This window comes from Anguilla anguilla, chromosome 6, assembly GCF_013347855.1.
Source record: "Anguilla anguilla isolate fAngAng1 chromosome 6, fAngAng1.pri, whole genome shotgun sequence".
NCBI lineage: Eukaryota > Metazoa > Chordata > Actinopteri > Anguilliformes > Anguillidae > Anguilla > Anguilla anguilla.
The window spans coordinates 20,142,614-20,160,490 of NC_049206.1; the positions used below are offsets into that span (position 1 = coordinate 20,142,614).

Consider the following 17,877-nt stretch of genomic DNA (forward strand, 5'->3'; position numbering starts at 1 on the left):
AAAATGCCAAGTAACTCAAGCATACAAAGTACTCTCTATAAGTCATTCATTAAAACTCACAAAATCTAGGCCTGCTGTTAGAAGTATTGATATCAAAATGAGGTCAAGTTACAGCAAACAATATTGGTTACAAACTCTAGTCCTGAGTACTGCTTCCCAGTGTTTCCTAAATTATTTCATATGACTTGGCCCTGTGTTTTTTTAAATATTACTATCTGAAGAGAATGTGGTTATTCAAACCTTGTGTCACACACTTTGTGATTGAAATTGCTTTGCTTAGCAGAGTGGCGCCCTCAGCTGGTGTTCTGTGGTAGTCTGTAATACAAAAGAATCAATTTTTTATGACTAAGGAACGCCTATTTCAGTTGATAGCAGTAATATAATTGGTAGATAGGCTACACCTCTGATGCCCCTATAATGAATAGCACTAAAACCCCAGTGATGACTAAGCTTGATAGCATTTCACAGTCTTTTCAAAAAGAGTAGATATTCTTGCAAATCAAATTTAAAATTCAGTTAAAGTAACTTGCGTCAACAACTCTGTATTTTCACAGATCAGTCTATCCTCGCCCCAATGTACTGAATTGTGTGACAAGCTAGGACTACTTAGGCACATACAATAGGCTGCAGATTGAGTGCTTGAGGCACAAGCCTCACGTGATCCTACAGGGGTCAGAAACTGGAATGCCAGTGCTGCATGAGGCTGGACCAGTGCCATGTGTGGGAGTTTCTTTGCTGCCAAAGCTCTGCTACCCTGGAGAAATGATGGCCACACATTGTGTGCTTGAGTCTGGGAAGGGGGAAAACGTCTGCTCACTTCTAGCACTTTCTTTCTCCCTCTCCGCCTCTCTGCATCCCTTTCTCTTGCATTCTCACTCACTTTATGTATAGCCCTCCCTCTCTCACTCCCACTCACTCTGTCAGTGCTTGGCAGACCGTCCTCCCTGTCCCTGTAGAGCTGTTTCCTCTGTTCAAACATGGCCCTCTTGGGTCATCCTGACAGTAAGACCAACAGTTAATCCTGGTGAAAGTATATTACCTGTCTCCGAGGTGACACCAAACCACTCCCACGTTCCTCCCTCCTTTCTCCAGCCCTGTTGGAAAAAAAAAAAACATTCTCCCTTCCCTGGGTGGAAAGGAAATTAACAGAAGAGCCAGGAAGATACTCAGGACACTGAATCTGTCTGTAAAGGACATGTGGCAAGGTGCTGAGGGCTGCTTAGAAATGGTAAGTTCATTTTCATTTCCAGTACTGGTCTTTTGTTGAAATGCAAACATAGTGCCTCATTTATCTCAGCATTTTAATTTTAGCACACTCTACCTGAATTTCAGTCTGCCTACTGTCTTGGACAAAACCTTATAATGGCAATAGAACTTTAAACAGAGACCATGTAGAATTTTGCATATGCAGTAAATTGGTTAATATAGTGCACTAATGATGTGAACACAGCTGCCTTTGTTCAGAAGCATACACACAGTAGTATGGATTATCAGGGATTGTTTAATTTGAATCAAGTTTATGTCCAGGCTCCTATTTTGAGATTTCAAATTGGGTCTGGTGATGTTCTTTGAAAGCAAAACTAATGCGTGGTTTTCTTGTTATTAAAATACCCTTGATATTCTTGTCAGTACTTGTTCCATAGTAAAATGTCCAGTGTTAATTCAATATGTAATAAATAACATCTGGTCTCACATTCCAGAGTTGAATTAACAGTGGACATTCTATTGTGTATGAGTGACATTATACAATTATGTTGTTTTTGGCCAGAGAGTGAGTGTTCTGTTGAACCCTTGAGCAAACAATATAATCTGGTTTACATCAGTAAATATCCTATTGTATGGAATTATAATATGCCCCGTCTAAACCACCCTGAATATAACAGTTATAACAGTACAGGGTTACACTGCTGAGTTCACTATAAAAAATTTTTAAAAATAACTGTCAAATTGCCTCTGACTGCTGTATCACCCATGTTCTCCCTTTTTAGACTTTAAGTACTTGCGTGGTTTTTCAAACAAAGCCAATGGAAATACAAAGCAAAAATGAGCTGAGAAGCACATCACCCACAGCTGGTGGTGCTGGAGTGTACAGGTGACTGACGCACAGGTGACTGAGTTGGTCAGGTGACAGATGATTGAGTGGGTTCGGTGTGCGGTGGGATCACGGACTGTGTTGGCAAATAGGAGGGTACCAGCGGGTTTGAGTTGCATCATACGTCCTGCCGGGAGGAGGAGGCAGTAACTGAAACCCACCTCGGACCCCATAAATAATGCAGTCGGCTAGTGAGAATAGCGAACACCAAGAGGAAGCCAAAACCACTGTGTTTATTTTCAATAGGAGAACAACTCGCCCTCTGCCCCCTGTCCCCCTTTGGTGTTGAGTATCACTGAGCACCCGCCCGGTGTTCGCAGTGCTGGAGCTCTCGCCCTGGCGGCTTCTGCCGGGTTTGGGGGGCAGATATTGCGGAAGAGTCGGTGGGGGGAGGGGGCATTGGTGGCCTACAGAGCCAGTGTGGATTTCCCCACGGCTCGCTCCACGAGTCACCGTTGCTAAGACTCCGCTCTTTTCAGGCAGAGAGGGGAGGTGCGACTCCAATGCACCTGGAAGCCTTTCTCACAAACTCGGCTGTTTCGGTAAGCTGCGTTAGGCCGTTAATGAAAGACTGTTTCAGCTTTGTTTGGGCCACTTTGGCTTAGTATTTGCACAATATGTTGGTTGTACTGGGATTTCTTTAACATATTTCAAAACATTAGGACCATTATTCTGGATAGTGCTTTAAGTATATTTTTACTTTTTCTTGTCCAAAGAATAGATTCTGTAATTACATTTTTGCTGCTGAAAACACAAAGATAAATACTTAGCTTCTAGGTGTAGTTTTTTCATTTGTTTGCCTCTCTCTCCCAGCTATCCTACTGAGTTCATATCAGGTTGCTGTGTGTGAAACAGGTTTAAACCTTAACCGGAATTTGGTTTTCGCACATGAGGAACCATTGAGCGGAAGTGACGGTGGCTTTTCCGCCATACGCTGCACGCTCATATTTCTGAACCAACAGTGAGATTAGTAGCAGAAGGAATGTTTACTTGTGCCTAACTGAAATTTCTCTTGTTCTTTTAAAATCTTTGCCTCTGATTACAGTCTATTATCTTCTATAATTATATAATGGATCATGCCATACAGTCTGCATGTATTACATATGGCAGTTTTCACATCAGACATCTGTGTTCTAGAGCATGAGCTTCCAGCATGTTCCGTGTCACACTATCCACTGTGTGCCTGTAATTATGTTCCCCCTGGTGATAGTTCTAATTAGTGTTGCCCATCCTCTTCTTCTGCCAGGTGTTCTCTTTTGGCTTCCTTCCATCCTTTCTCCATCCTTTCTCTAAAGCAGTTGTACAGACCAACGTTCCGTGTACTTCATATGCTATCGTTGGGGTTCTGTTTGCTGAGTCCACTATAAGAGCCAGGTGACTGGCTTTTTTTCTTCACTCCTATGGACTGATGATGTTGCAGAGGGTTAAACCTTTTATCCTTCCCATGCTCCCAGCTACCTGTCCTTCTCTTATTTTTCTTCTTTTCCCCCTGTCCTTTGGGGATCCTCAGGCTTTTTAAAGAATGGTATCTAGAGTCCTTGTGTGTAAGTATTAATACGTAGTCTTGTTATTAACATCCAGTGTGTATATCTCAGTAGTGAGTGTTTCCTTTCTTCAGACAACAGAGTTTCCCTTTATTTAAAAACTCTGTAACCACCATTATGTTGAGAATAATATTAGGGTCATTTATTCAGTGGATATCTTTGGAGCTTTGCTGTGTTATCCTGCAAAAACAACACTATGAAGAAAGAGTAAACGGCCAAAAAATAATCGAGTTGTTTCTATAGCCTGTTTTACACATTTAATATATGGTGGAGTACATGGGCAGAATGTGTTCTGCAAAGTAGTGTCTATTTCCAAACAATTGCATGCTGATCACTGTGATTATGGGTGTGAGAGAGTGAGGCTTTTTGAATCCCACAATGGGCGAGACCTCCAGATGATGTCAACCTCTAACACATATCAACCAATCAGAAGAACTTGTGCTTTATACCAGAATACTATGATTGGCCCAAATCTGTAAGTCACCGATAACATGCAATATATGAGGGGTCTATGAGGAATCAATATCAATGATTTAATTTGCTGTTGAGATTGCATGACAGTGTACAGATAACATACATATATCACAATATTATTTCAGAAATTCAGAAAATATATTTTCCATTTTTAATAAAGTATCGGTGTCTGAGCATAGATCAGAGTAAACATTGACTTGACAATAAATAAAGTATTTTAGCATAAAGTCTTGCAAGGTAGGTTCATAAAAGCTTTGCACTACACATGGACTTTTGCTGGGTTACTTTCGCTCCTAAGCTTACCATAGTCTTTATAATGGGCAATAACTCTGTGGCCGTCTCTGCTGACTAAGAGTTAAAAGTGCGGCTCTGCAAACTAAACTTGGTTGAACTCAGACAATGAGAGGTGCAGCCACTCCCATGGCAGAGTTCGGCCAGGGCAAAGTTCCCCGTCAGCTTCAGAGTTAGCTCCTCCAGTTGCACCACTTGTCTGGAGACTCCAGGCACTACTTCCCCCCCGGAGTCCTAGGCGATCGATCCCACTCCTCAGCCCTGCAATCTGGATGTTCCTGTTGTAACGCGATAGGGAGGCTGACAATCTGTCCCCCAGACAATCTACAGAAAGGTACAGATATCTCGGGAAGGGTCCGGATCTTTCATCTGTCTTGCCCTGTCTTGAATTCTCCAGAGAGAGGGCATGTTCAAGGCACCTAAAAATATTTATTGACTTCTTATTTGCCTTATATCTTCTGTTTTTATTGCAGATGTCAGACTTTAAGTGTTGTGCGTGTGAAAGGAAAACATGTAGTGACATATATTGTGTGTGCGTGTGTGATTGTGTTGGTGTGTCTTTGCGGTTTTTTGGCCTATTTGACTTCTGAATGGCAAGGTCTCCGGACCAGGTTAACATGAAAGGCAAGTGTGTTTTCTACCGCACAGCACCGTATTTTCATTTCAACGTAAGGGAGTTTGTTTCTTACATTAAAGACACAGTTCTGTGACGCTGAGCGGTTATGGGGCGCTGCTAGAATCAGCCTGCGCGTCTCAAGAGTTGTATTTTCTGAGCCGGTCCAAGCAGGATCCATTTCACCCACCGACTACAGCAGCCACTTTCTCCTGTCTGTGCTCAGGTGTGGTAAGTGGCGTGTGACGCAGTATGGAGAACAACACGACGCAGATTTCCAGGGAGGACCTGGAGGACCTGCGTGAGGCCTTCAATAAGATAGGTCAGCTTCTGCCCACCCGTTGCCCATCAAGGTTTTCCCTTTGCCAGCTTAGCTGCGCACTTGGAAAAAAGCTGTCAGTGCTCCCAGTGTAGAAAGAGCATTACAGGGCTACATCTTGGTGAGGTCACATTCTTTGAAATCACATGATTATACAAGAGACGGTAAGCACGTCAAACATTACCAGCTTTTGCAGGAATCGTAGATGTTATGCTAAGGCCTTTACTTTTATGGCACACGATTAGTTAATCATCATGCATTTATGAAAGGTATTGGCAGATTAATTCTATGAAACTTGCATAAAAATGTAAAAACTTTGCTCTCAAGAGGAATGTGTTAATTAATTAATGTATTATGTTCAGCACTTTGGGAGGTTACCTGCGATAACAACGGTGTACTTTCTTTTTCAGATATTGACAACAGCGGCTATGTGAGTGACTTTGAACTGCAGGAACTCTTCAGGGAGGCAAGCTTCTCGTTGCCTGGGTTCAAGGTTCGAGAAATCGTGGAAAAGTTCATTGCCGGCGACACAAACAAAGATGAAAGGATAAGTTTTGAGGAGTTTGTCTCGGTAATTCCCTTGCTCTCATTGCATCGCATTGCATTCTGGTCTTTTGCACATGTCTTGCATGTATGGTCTTTAGAAATTTGGATTATGCTCCAGATTATGTGGCATGGCCAGGCATAGCAGGGGTGGAAAGTTGTAGGTTTGAACCCTGGGTGGGCCCTGTAGATGTACCCTTGAGCAAAGCTCCTTAAACTGAACTACTTGCATCAATATCCAGCTTCACAGATGGGAGATGTTGTACTCTGTAAGCTATGTAGAATAAGTGAATAAGACTGTCTGCTAGATAAACAAGTTATGAATAAATAATGGAATGGAAAGTACTCCTGGTGACCCACATTGTAACCCACCAGTGCAATGCTTTTTGATTGGCTTTAAAGATCAGGTGACCTTCTCTCCGGATCGGAGACGGGACCGCGGCCAGGCTTGTTAACCGAGGCCTCACAGCGACTTCCGAAAAAGATTTATCTCTGCTTTCACATTTTGTGCCCCGTGGCAGATCTACCAGGAGCTAAAGAGCAAAGAGGTGAGAGAATCCTTCCGGAAGTCCATCACCAGGAGAGACGGAATCCGGTCTTTTGGGGGAACATCGGGCATCTCCAGCGAGGGAACACAGCACTCTTACTCTGGTAGCCGCTTGATTTTTTTCCAGAAACCTCATTGGATCGCATCACCACGGCCCCGGGATCTCCACTGATGCCATATGCAGGAGCGGCAAGGGAGATGGAGATAATTGGCTGTTAATTACCCATTAGCTTGGCTGGGTAAATGAGTAGGGCGGGGAATCACCCTGCCTTCTCTAAGACAGCTTCTGTTCAAGAAGCTCCTTCTGTCTGTAATTTTTGTTATTTACTGATTGGACAGGTGTTGCAATTAGATTTTCTAACGTTCAGCTAGGAACATCTGTATGATATTCTCACATGCAGTGTTATGTTGTTCAAAATGAGGAAGCCCTTCTCCAGCTTTGAGTTTGTCTGCCATCTAAGTAACATTCGGACAGAGTAGGCCTGTATGAAACCATTTCAGCTAAGATAGGGAATAGTGATCTACGAGAGAACATGATTATTTGTAAAAAAATCTTGCTTTATTAAGTATGCGTCAAGGAAAGTGCATTATATCATTGTGGGTTTGTGAAATGGCGTAAGCGTGTAAGAATGAATCCTAGTTGCCCTGTAAATAAATATTGTTACATTCCTAAGAGCAGTGTTTTGTTGAATGACACTGTACCTCAGATGAGGAGAAAGTGGCCTTTGTCAACTGGATCAACAAAGCCCTGGCAGATGACCCCGACTGCAAGCACCTTGTTCCCATGGACCCAGAGAACGAGAGCCTCTTCAAGTCCGTGAGGGATGGAATTCTGCTCTGGTAAAATGGACAGCTTGTCATCCCTATTCTCAGTGAATCAACCAATCAATCAATTAGCTTTTATCGGATGAGATTTTTATGTGGCACTCCTAATAACGGAATTGCCTCAGGGTACAGAGAAAATTACAGAAACAATTTTAGTTATAGTGAAGGTAAAGAAAGTCAATCAAATCTTTTACAGTTTTATTTTCATTGTGCTCTTCACTACAAAATCATCACAGAGCATTCATTACACAGGTAAAAGAACAGAATAATGCAAGTTATTGTGGAAATGTGAATGAAGGACGAGCAAATAAGTTTTGGTAACAGAGAAGTTACATACAGCTGCAGCACGTAGAAGTTCAGTAGATAATGAACTTTCCGACAGAGATATGTATAAGTTTTGCCTTTCATCTAATGAAAAATCGCATATCAGCTATATATCTACTGTATCTGTGTAACCTTTGTTACACCATGCACTTTATGGCAAAGTGGGTTGCTGTAAAAGTTTTACTTTCAGGTTTTTATGTGAGAATTCCTGTCAAAGCCATTAATGATTTTGTCATTTTACTCATTTAATGTTATTATGTTCTATCACGTTGTGTGTATTTATTATTTTATAATTTATTGTACTTTTTAGCAAGCCGTTCTCACTAACAATTTGATGTATCCACAGTAAGTTTGAAATAGGTTACATTAGGTTGCATCAGATCCTGAAACCCTCAAAGCCACAGTGCTGACCTCAGATCAGTTAGTTTGCAATATAGGATGTATTTCATGTGCTAGATATGTGGATTTTGAATGTAAGGCCAAGCCAGATCCTGCTTTTTTTATATTTAACCATTTTGCTATCAAAGGAATCTGAACAAAGGAGCATGTGTCCGTTCACGCCATTATATTTCCTATTGATGCATACATGCAATGTGTTGTTTTTTTTGTTTTGTTTTTTCCAGCAAAATGATTAATTTATCCGAGCCAGACACTATTGATGAGAGAGTTATAAACACAAAGAAACTGACAACTTTCACAATGACAGTGAGTACTGTTTTCCAGTCAACATCTTCACTAATATCTGCACAGCCCCCTTAATGTTCTCTGTAAGTCATTCTGAAGAAAAGTATTGAATACTCTGATATGTAGAAGTAGTTTTTCTCATGAATGGAGAGTACTCATCAGCCTAGTTAAAGTTCTGTTGTTTCTGGCCGACTGCTCTTTCTGATTTTACAATGTCACTGAGATACGTGTGATGCAGCCTTTTTGACAGTTTGACTAAATTAACATACGACTCAAAGATAAACATTTAACGATAAAGCTGAAATTACAACATGCACGCCAGACGGTAACTGGGATAAATGACTGACAGGGTGATAGAGTGTGGTCCAGGGTGTGTTTTAATGGCACGTGCAGCTCCATACCGCAGTTCCATAATGCATGCGATGCTGCGGGTCTGGAAGGTTCCTCGGAGGGGGGGGGGCAGAGAATGAGCGTGCCGCTGTGTGTCGCAGGAGAACCTGGTGCTGGCCTTAAACTCCGCCTCCGCCATCGGCTGCACGGTCATCAACATCGACGCCCAGGACCTGAAGGACGGAAAGCCCCACCTGGTGCTGGGCCTCCTGTGGCAGATCATCAAGATTGGCCTTTTTGCTGATATCGAGATCTCCAGAAACGAGGGTGAGGGGTTGGGTTTGGAAAGGGGGGAGGGCGCTTGGGGGTGTCTGGAGGGGGGTCTGTAGGTTTGTCTTAGCGAGCTGTGGCGTCTTAAATATTTATGGAAGCAGTCTGGTTTATAAGAGAAACAAGGGCATTAGCAGAGGAAAAGATGCTTGTCAGAGTTAGCCAATGGATTCAGACTCATAATCTTTTGATGGAAGGCTGTAATTGGACCCGAGCTTAGCATTCATTCACTTACATTGGGTGTGCTGAATCAGATGCAGGAGTTCAATAGGGTTTGGTGAAATAATTGTGGTATTAGAGGAATAAGGTCATAAGCTTTCATGCCTGTGCATTCTTCAGTGCAGGCATCTACATGTGAATATAAATTGTGTGTGTGTGTGTGTGTGTTTGCAGCACTCATCGCTCTGCTGGAAGAAGGAGAAGAGCTAGACCACTTGTTGTCCAGGTCTCCGGAAGAACTACTGCTGCGCTGGGTAAACTACCACCTGGACCAGGCGGGCTGGCAGCCAATCAGCAACTTCAGCGATGACATCAAGGTACCACCCCCGCACTGGCTCACCTTCCCCAGTGTGTATTATTATGCTTGAATACACATCATTATTCAGTGAACCATTCTCTATATGTTCCAGGACTCCAAAGCCTATTTCCACCTGCTTGATCAAATTTCCCCCAAAGGAGAATGTGCTGATGAGATGAGAATCTTAATCGATATGTCAGGAATTCATGTAAGTGGGAGTAAAGAGCCGCACACTGTCTAATTGTACACAAGATCAGCGCCACTGTAGAGACCGCAGCTTCTAGAGCATAAATTAATCATGGCCGAACAGCACACCAAAATATAGGGAGGAGACGCAGGTTGATAGACAGACGTAGTGGTAGAGGATATATAATTGGGTGAGAACAAAGGCATAGAGTTGAGATAGTATGCAACAATAAATAATACACAGATACAGATATAGGTTAAAAAACAGTTGAGAGGTATAGCAATGTAATAAAAATATGGGTGAATAGACAAGGTTATTCAAAAAATATATAAAAAGACAGGTCAATAGACAGTTTAGAATTGAGTGAATACACAGATTCAGAGAGAGGCAGATGTGTGCATTCCTAAAATACTGACTGAACAGCTGGGTGAGCACTCAGTTGGGGCGGTAGGTGAGTAAATATTTGAGAGGTTGCTAAATGTGAATTCACACATTGAACGACGCGCGAGGACAGAGAAGGAAGGGCAGAGATATGTATAGACAAACAAAGACAGACATCACCCCTTGAGAATGGTCACACCAGCTGAGAGGTGGGAACTGAAACACTTAATGCGATACCCAGGAGTGTGATGTTATCTGCTAAAGGACAAAAAAAATGGAAGCCCTCTTTTAGCATTTTATAAAGACAGACAACCAGGCAGCGAACTATAAAAAGCACAGCATAACAGAATTCATGACACTGAAAGAGACTTACATGAAGGCTGCTGAGAATAAGAATAGGCAGACAAGAAGATGTGCATCCAGATACATCATGTAAATACAGCTTTAGACACAAAGACACACTGGCCATATGGGCGGACGGATGGACAGACTGACAGACTTCCTGTCCCTCTGTCCTCCAGGAGCAGGACGACGAGCAGCGGGCGGAGCTCATGCTGAGGCAGGCAGCGCGTCTGGACTGCAGACAGTTCGTCACGCCCCAGGATGTGGTGGCGGGGAACCACAAGCTCAACATTGCTTTTGTGGCCAACCTGTTCAACATGTACCCGGCCCTGAACAAACCCAAGGACAACGGCATCGACCCGTCTTTGCTGGAAGGTACATTTTCCCTGTCAGGCGGAAATGATGTGTAATACTAATTCAGCGACCACTAGGGGTCACACAACTACAGAGTGTGCTCTGAGACATGGCAATGTCAGGGCAATGAGGGCTTCTCCTATTTTGAAAGCTTGTGTAGGAGTTTTAAAAAGGCTTCAACCAGTCAGGTAAAGGGCTAGTATACAGCCAAAGAGAACTGTAGGCTTCCATGCAATGAATTCCACAAGGGGAGTCAGTTCTGTTGAAATCAGTGTGGCAAGTTTGCCTAATTTGAAGGAGAATATTTGATTATGTAAAAATATACATAAATAATAAATATAACCTCTGTATTTATTTTGTATAATATCCAACATATTCCAGTATTTAAATGATTAGTAATAATCAGCAGTACTGTTAATATCTAAAGTACTACTTATATTGATTTTAGTAGAAGGAACTGGTCTTCCATTTCTTGTGGCTGCAAAATATTCTCAGCACTTTGCTTATGATAACTTATCTTTTCTTTTTTCACCTGTCAGTCAGTCCAGGGTCAGATAAAACTAGCACTTCTGTTCAAACCAGAAGGTACCATTACTGGTAGGAGATTTTAAATGCTTTGATGTTTATAAAAATCTTAGGGTTCCCAACAAAAGCATACTGAACACATACAAAGGTTTCAAATTTAGCATGTGAAGTCATGTTGCCTTCCATTTGGCTTATAAAAAAATAAGGCACTTGGGGCTAATTGAGTCTGTTTGTCTTTTCCTTCCTTTTCACCCACCCAGACCTGACCCCTCCCATTGTAGGTACTGTGTTTAGTCACCATCTTCCCACTGCCCTTTTACACTTCCTGTCTCTTCCTCCCTCCAGTGAGAATGGACTGATTCATTCTGTTCATTCTGCTCAGTGACGCTACAGTGCCGGATTGGCGACTTTTAGGCTTGTGAGCGGTTTTCTGACTCATGTTCAGAAAAATAAAATAAATTCTTGGCTTTTCACCCTTACATGGAAGTAGATCTGTAGTGTCACCATAGTCCCCCCATGTTCTTCCAGATGGTCTTGATTTTCACCTGCTAACCTTCAGTGGAACTTTATTGTTTTGTTTGTCTGGTTTTCTTTGATTCAGTTAACAGTATAACATACCCTAAAGGTGTCTGATGGATGCTTCAGAATACTTGGCAGAAACACTGTGCTTGTGTGTGTACAAAATATATGTATAATATGTATGTATATACATATATATATATATATATATATATATATATATATACTACTGGTCAAAAGTTTTTGTGGGTTTTGGTACACCCATGATTTTCAAGCAATCGGAGATGAACAAAGGAAATGAACACCTTCTGTTTAACAAAATAAAATTGAAATCTTAATCTTAGATACATCAAAATAGCATGTTCATGGCTATTTTTCTCAAGGGCAATCATTTGGTTCTGAAAGTTCACACCCAACACTGCTGTAGAAGTTCCCATAGATGTGCTGCTTCTCCTTGACCTTTCTGTCCAATTCTTCCCAAACTAATTCGATTTACTTCTCTTGTAGGAAAATGGGAAAAATTTGTTTACCTTTTTTGACAAATATGGTTGTTTTATTTTATTTTTAAAAGAATATTTTTTTAGCCATTCATCTTGTGCCATTTCAGGTTAATTGCAGAAGTGAAAGAAACATGGTACAAAAACATGAGCAAAATGTACGAAAACATCTGACTAGTAATATATATATATATATATATATATATATATATATATATATATATATATATACTCCATTTTCAAAAGTATGTGGACAGCCCTTCTAAAGAGTGGTTTCAGCTATTTCAGCCACACCCATTGCTAACAGGTGCATAAAATCAAGCAAACAGCCATGAAATCTTCATTGACAAACACTGACAGTAGAATGGGTCGTACTGAAGAGCTCAGTGACTTTCAAACATGGCACTGTCATAGGATGTTACCTTTCAAACAAGTCAGTTTGTCAAATTTCTGCCATGCTGTAGTTGCCCCAGTCAACTGTAAATGCTGTTATTGTGAAGTGGAAACATATAGGGGCAACAACAGCTCACCTGTGAAGCGGGAGGCCACACAAGCTCCCAGAATGGGACCGCCGAGTGCTGAAGCATGTATTGCATAAAAATCATCTGCCTTTGGCTGCAACACTCACTGCAGAATTCCAAACTAGCTCTGGAAGCAACTTCAGCACAAGACTTGTTCGTCAAGAGATGAAGGTTTTGGTTCTGGAATGCAATGTTGAACAAATACTGTACATATGGGTGGTATGATGTTCAGGTGTCCACATAGTTTTGGAAATGTAGGATATGTGTATATACATATATATATATATATATATATATATATATATATATATATACACTTATATAATAGTAAGATATAAACCACGATATGTCATGAATATGCAAGATTATATGGCACGAGGGTGGTGATTGTTCATCACCTTTTAATACCATATATTTTTGTATATGCACTGGCATGGAGTGGTTTATATCTCTTCTACCATGGCTATAAATAAAATAAATTAAATAAATTAAAATAAAATGTATTTTAGTAGCAAGTATGTTACAAAACTAAAACCATGATGTACACATCTTTAGCTAAATATACTTCCTCTAGAGATGGTAGATGGCTCTGGAGTTTGGATTCTACAGAGTTGTCTATCACTATCTGTATTTGTATTTGATTTACAAATATATATATTTTTAATACCATTTACATTTTTTAATGCATTTTAGTTATAGCCATGCTTTAAGAGAAATAAACCACTTTATGCCAGTGCATATATAAGAATATATGGCGCTTCAAAGTGTGTTTTATGTGTAAATATACAGATTTGCAGAAGTGGTTTCTGTGTATTTTGCATGTAGGCTAAAATGATTTTGGAAGCCTTTATGACTTGATTAAAACAGGCCTGATGCAGAGGTCTGTGATAACATGAATCTTCTTCAATGGTTTTGCGCTAATTTAGGTTTCACTCTCCCTGTCCTGCTGTTCGCTGTGTTACAGCATGCTCTCTCTACCATTTGCTGTACTGTAGCTTGTAATGAAATTCAAAACTGAGAAAAAAATGTGTGGACTGCTGATATACAATATTTCCATAAAATGTATCTCTAAATGTAATTATTGTAAATGTACATGTACATATTATGTGAATGAGTATTGAAAACACACGGACTGAGCTCATGCGTAAATGGAACGACTGCTTCACAAATGTACACTTATCTTGGTACAGTGAGTGTGAGTGCTACTGGAGGCTTACAAGATCACTGTCATCCTTACAGGGGAGTCCAGAGAGGAGAGAACATTCCGGAATTGGATGAACTCTTTGGGCGTGACCCCATATGTCAACCACATATATAGGTAATGTCACTTTTTTTTTTTTTTTTTTGCTACTATCACATCAGTAATAAATGAAAACTTATAGCCATTCATTCATTCATTTGGCAGATAGTGAGTGCCTCACAAAGTTTTCCTGGCAAGAGACTGTACAATATATACCTATTAAGGCTGCAAATAAGCCTAGCACTGAAAAGGCTGCACTTTACAGCACTGGCACCATTTTGGAGTAATTGCTACTTTGCTCTTTGTTTCTAACAATTCAGATACTCTTGGAGAAGTCCAGGTTAACAGCACAATGTTTCTGCATTCATACCCTGCTATTACTTCCTTTATCCTATGATGTCAGGGCAACAGAAGAAAAACAGTGCTCAGACAAAAGCATGCAACAGCAATTGATTTACAATACACATACTGCACTGACAGGCAATTATCTTAAGAACATCATGTAGCACTTTGTTTACAGTACATACTGCAACAAGGATCAGGCATGTCATGTTCATGACTGGTTGTTGATTACCGCTCTTTGACTGTTTTTGTGGGCATTTCTTTTCTATTTTTTAACTCGGTCTGACTGTGTCCAAACTTATTGGAATGACCCTACTCTTCCTCCAGCGACCTTGTGGATGCCCTGGTCATCTTTCAGCTGTACGAGAGGATCCAGGTTGCTGTGGACTACAAGAAGGTCAACCGTCCTCCCTATCCAGCCCTGGGTGCCAACATGAAAAAGGTCAGTCTTGTGAGCTGAACCGAGGACGTAGCTGTTTAGAAGATAATCAGTTTTAGTCCCTCACACCAGAGTATTCTTGCAGTGACTCTCCAAGTAAGATTTGATCCCATAACATCAAGGTTGAGAACCGTTATTCACACTATTTTTTTTAGCTGCAAAAAGACAGAAAAGATGGAGAAAATTTCAAATGATTACAGGACAACTTTAATGCGTATGTAGTGCGTTAATGTTCTTGTTTCATTTAGCACAGTTTCTTTTATCTTGAGTAAACACAGGAGGATCCTTCTGAAAACATGGCAGCGTTCCTCTGTGATTTGGCTGACCAAACTATTTATTTTCACAGCTTAAAAGCTAGTGAAAAATAAAAGCCCACAAAGTAATTAAAATAAACATGGACACCAGACATTTTTATCTTTTGATATCCAAGCAACTAAGTCCCAAGCAATTTAGAGTTTTTGCAGTTCAGAATGCTTGCCACACTCCTTTCGCATCAGATGTAACATTCCAAAATCATTATATTCTACAACCAATGATAATAAACAAATTACATTCACAATGCATTTTCAGATGCTGTGAGATGTTCAGATTATGTTGTGTGTTGTCCTGACTAGTGCACAGAAGCAAACACTGTACATTAATATACTAATGTGGATTCTGTAATATGTCAAATCTTCTACACTAAAAACGTAGAATATAGAAATGTTGCTACTGGTCTGATTATATATTATGAATAATTTTGCATCCAGTGCATGCTGGTATAGAAGCCAGTCATCTGTGGCCGGCAGCCCAGCAGGGTGACGTATGATTTAGCTCTAGGGTTTCAGTTAGGAGAGACATTAATTGTAAAGTGATTTTTGTAGTCATGGTTGCTGGAAAAAGTGCTATATAAATGCAGTCCTTTTATTGAACAGCAGTGACCCCCACTGGTCAGTCAGGCACCCACATGCCTGCTTGTTTTAAGCTGCACATGGAATGTGTTCTTCTGGCTCTGTGTGCCTGTGTGAGCCTGACTTGTGAACTGAGGTGTGATAAGAAGCAGTGAATGGCATCACATTGTGTACTTCAGCAGAGAGCATGTCACTTGTTTGTGCTCTCCCAGACTAATAGAAAAGGCTGCAGCGATGAGTGCTGATATACATATTTTTGGTGTTTTTTGTAGCTTGAAAACTGTAACTATGCTGTGAACCTGGGAAAAAGAGAGGCAAGGTTTTCTCTGGTGGGAATCGGTGGGGAGAATATTAACGAGGGCAGTAAGATGCACACCCTTTCCTTGGTGTGGCAACTAATGAGGAGGTACGGCATTCCCATTTTAACAGCTTCTCTCCTGATGAAAGCACTGCTTATCAAAACTTGCTTTATGTTCTATTTAATATTGTATATCATTTTGTATTATTCAATATTTGTATTAATTAGTTTATTCCTACCGTGACCCTGACCAGGATAAGCGGGTATGGATAATGAATGGAAGGATGGGTGGATAGTTTATTCCTGATACTGTATTCAAAAATGCCCACACAGGCTTTTTTTATGTAATGCATATGCTGTACTATGTATTGTGTCTCTATATTGTATATGCAATATATAAATAAAGGCATTGGTGTTGTCTCGCTACAAAATTTCCGTTGTGAATCAAATACAGCATTAGGCTACTGCTTCTGCTGACTGATATTAAGTTCATTCACAGACGCTTCCTTTATTAACATTTAGGTATACACTGAAGGTTTTGTCTGATCTTGGGGATGGTGAGAAAGTCAACGATCAAATAATAATCGGCTGGGTGAATGCCACTTTGAAACAAGGAAAAAAGGATACTTTCATCAACAGCTTTAAGGTCATTTTTACTCTTCATCACTGTCAGTGTTATGCCATCAGTTTACTCTACTCTTAGGCTTACTTTGTAAATATACATTGTTTCATACTTCATGCTTGTTGTAGCCTACAGTTCAATGTTTATGTAGTGATTGAATTACTTTGCACAAGCTGACAAATATCATTGAATGGCAGTGTCCAATGTCCTACAATACATTATGGTGTCTATAGTATGCATGCTTTACAATACACCACATAATTTTGTTTGTTAGCAAGCACCCTTACATTTTATAAGTAATCTACATTGAAGTAATTGAGGTAAAGGGTGCTTGAAGGTACACCGGGAGTTCTACTCCTGGGATGCGAACCTGTAACCTTCCGGCCCAAAATACATTTGTGCCGAACCCTGGTGTGGTGTAATTTGCATCCCATAACACAGATAATCAATTATTTTTTCAGGACAAACTGATCAGCACGAGTCTCCCAGTCATTGATCTGATCGACACCATAGCTCCCAACGCTATCCGAGCGGAGATGGTGAAGAGAGGGGACATGACGGAAACCGAAATGCTGAACAACGCAAAGTGAGGCTCAAACCCCGAAATTCGTCTTGCAAGTACTTATTAAGAATATCCTTATAATGAACTCACTCATCATGAGTCCATACAAGAAGGCAATCGGTGTTAAGCCCAGCCAGTCATTCTACTGTGTAGAGAAAAGATCATTAAAATGTTCACTCTCTGATCCCTCCTTCCTCACGCCACTAAATTTTGACATTTTTTACACACAGGTACGCCATTTCCGTGTCTCGTAAAATCGGAGCAAAGGTGTACGCGCTGCCTGAAGACCTGGTAGAGGTGAAGCCAAAGATGGTGATGACTGTGTTCGCCTGCTTGATGGGCAGAGGAATGAATAAAGCTAATGGTTGAGCCTCTTCAAATAACCACCCCCAACCCCCCCAAATACAGTCTTGTCTTCTGAAACATTAACTGATCCTGAGTGCTCTAAATGTGACTTTTTTTTCCCTCATTCCAAGTTATTCATTCCTAATATTCCCCAAAATAAATGTCAAAAATCATACTCTTCTTTCAGTTTTATTTGAATGTCCATTCTGTGAGATTTGAATGCCTGTAAGCATCTGACACTTGTCATTATTCATTAAAATGGACTGAATGCTATCTATGGAAGCCAATTTGGATGTAGCCTGTATTTTCCACTTGTGGCGTCAAGCAAAATGGAACAATAATAACCATTCACTGTATAATCAGCTGATTGGTAGTTTCAG

At 40.7% G+C, this 17,877-nt stretch overlaps 1 protein-coding gene across 3 annotated transcripts; it reads left to right on the top strand.

The window, feature by feature from the left end:
* The first annotated feature begins 1,101 nt into the window (after positions 1 to 1,101).
* Positions 1,102 to 17,766, top strand: pls1 (plastin 1 (I isoform)). 3 transcript variants are annotated; one of them, XM_035421585.1, is made up of 17 exons: positions 1,121 to 1,228; positions 2,572 to 2,634; positions 5,241 to 5,336; positions 5,744 to 5,904; positions 6,398 to 6,527; positions 7,131 to 7,263; positions 8,196 to 8,277; positions 8,748 to 8,913; positions 9,310 to 9,452; positions 9,546 to 9,641; positions 10,523 to 10,718; positions 13,999 to 14,077; positions 14,669 to 14,783; positions 15,943 to 16,076; positions 16,491 to 16,614; positions 17,052 to 17,176; positions 17,383 to 17,766. In XM_035421585.1, the coding sequence occupies exons 3-17, from the start codon at positions 5,267 to 5,269 to the stop codon at positions 17,519 to 17,521; spliced, it is 1,893 nt and encodes a 630-aa protein (XP_035277476.1). In that variant the 5' UTR covers positions 1,121 to 1,228; positions 2,572 to 2,634; positions 5,241 to 5,266; the 3' UTR covers positions 17,522 to 17,766. The 3 variants fall into 3 exon arrangements, with proteins under 3 accessions (XP_035277475.1, XP_035277476.1, XP_035277474.1); XM_035421584.1 differs by lacking the exon at positions 2,572 to 2,634 and having other exon boundaries at positions 1,102 to 1,228; XM_035421583.1 differs by lacking the exons at positions 1,121 to 1,228; positions 2,572 to 2,634 and adding an exon at positions 4,578 to 4,735.
* The last annotated feature ends 111 nt before the right edge of the window (positions 17,767 to 17,877 follow it).

Excerpts from the sequence above, each read along its gene's own strand:
- pls1 (XM_035421584.1), top strand. The coding sequence starts at position 5,267 with ATGGAGAACAACACGACGCAGATTTCCAGGGAGGACCTGGAGGACCTG. Across the intron at positions 14,078-14,668 it reads TATGTCAACCACATATATAG|CGACCTTGTGGATGCCCTGG; the intron begins GTAATGTCACTT and ends CTCTTCCTCCAG. Across the intron at positions 17,177-17,382 it reads GAAATGCTGAACAACGCAAA|GTACGCCATTTCCGTGTCTC; the intron begins GTGAGGCTCAAA and ends TTTTACACACAG.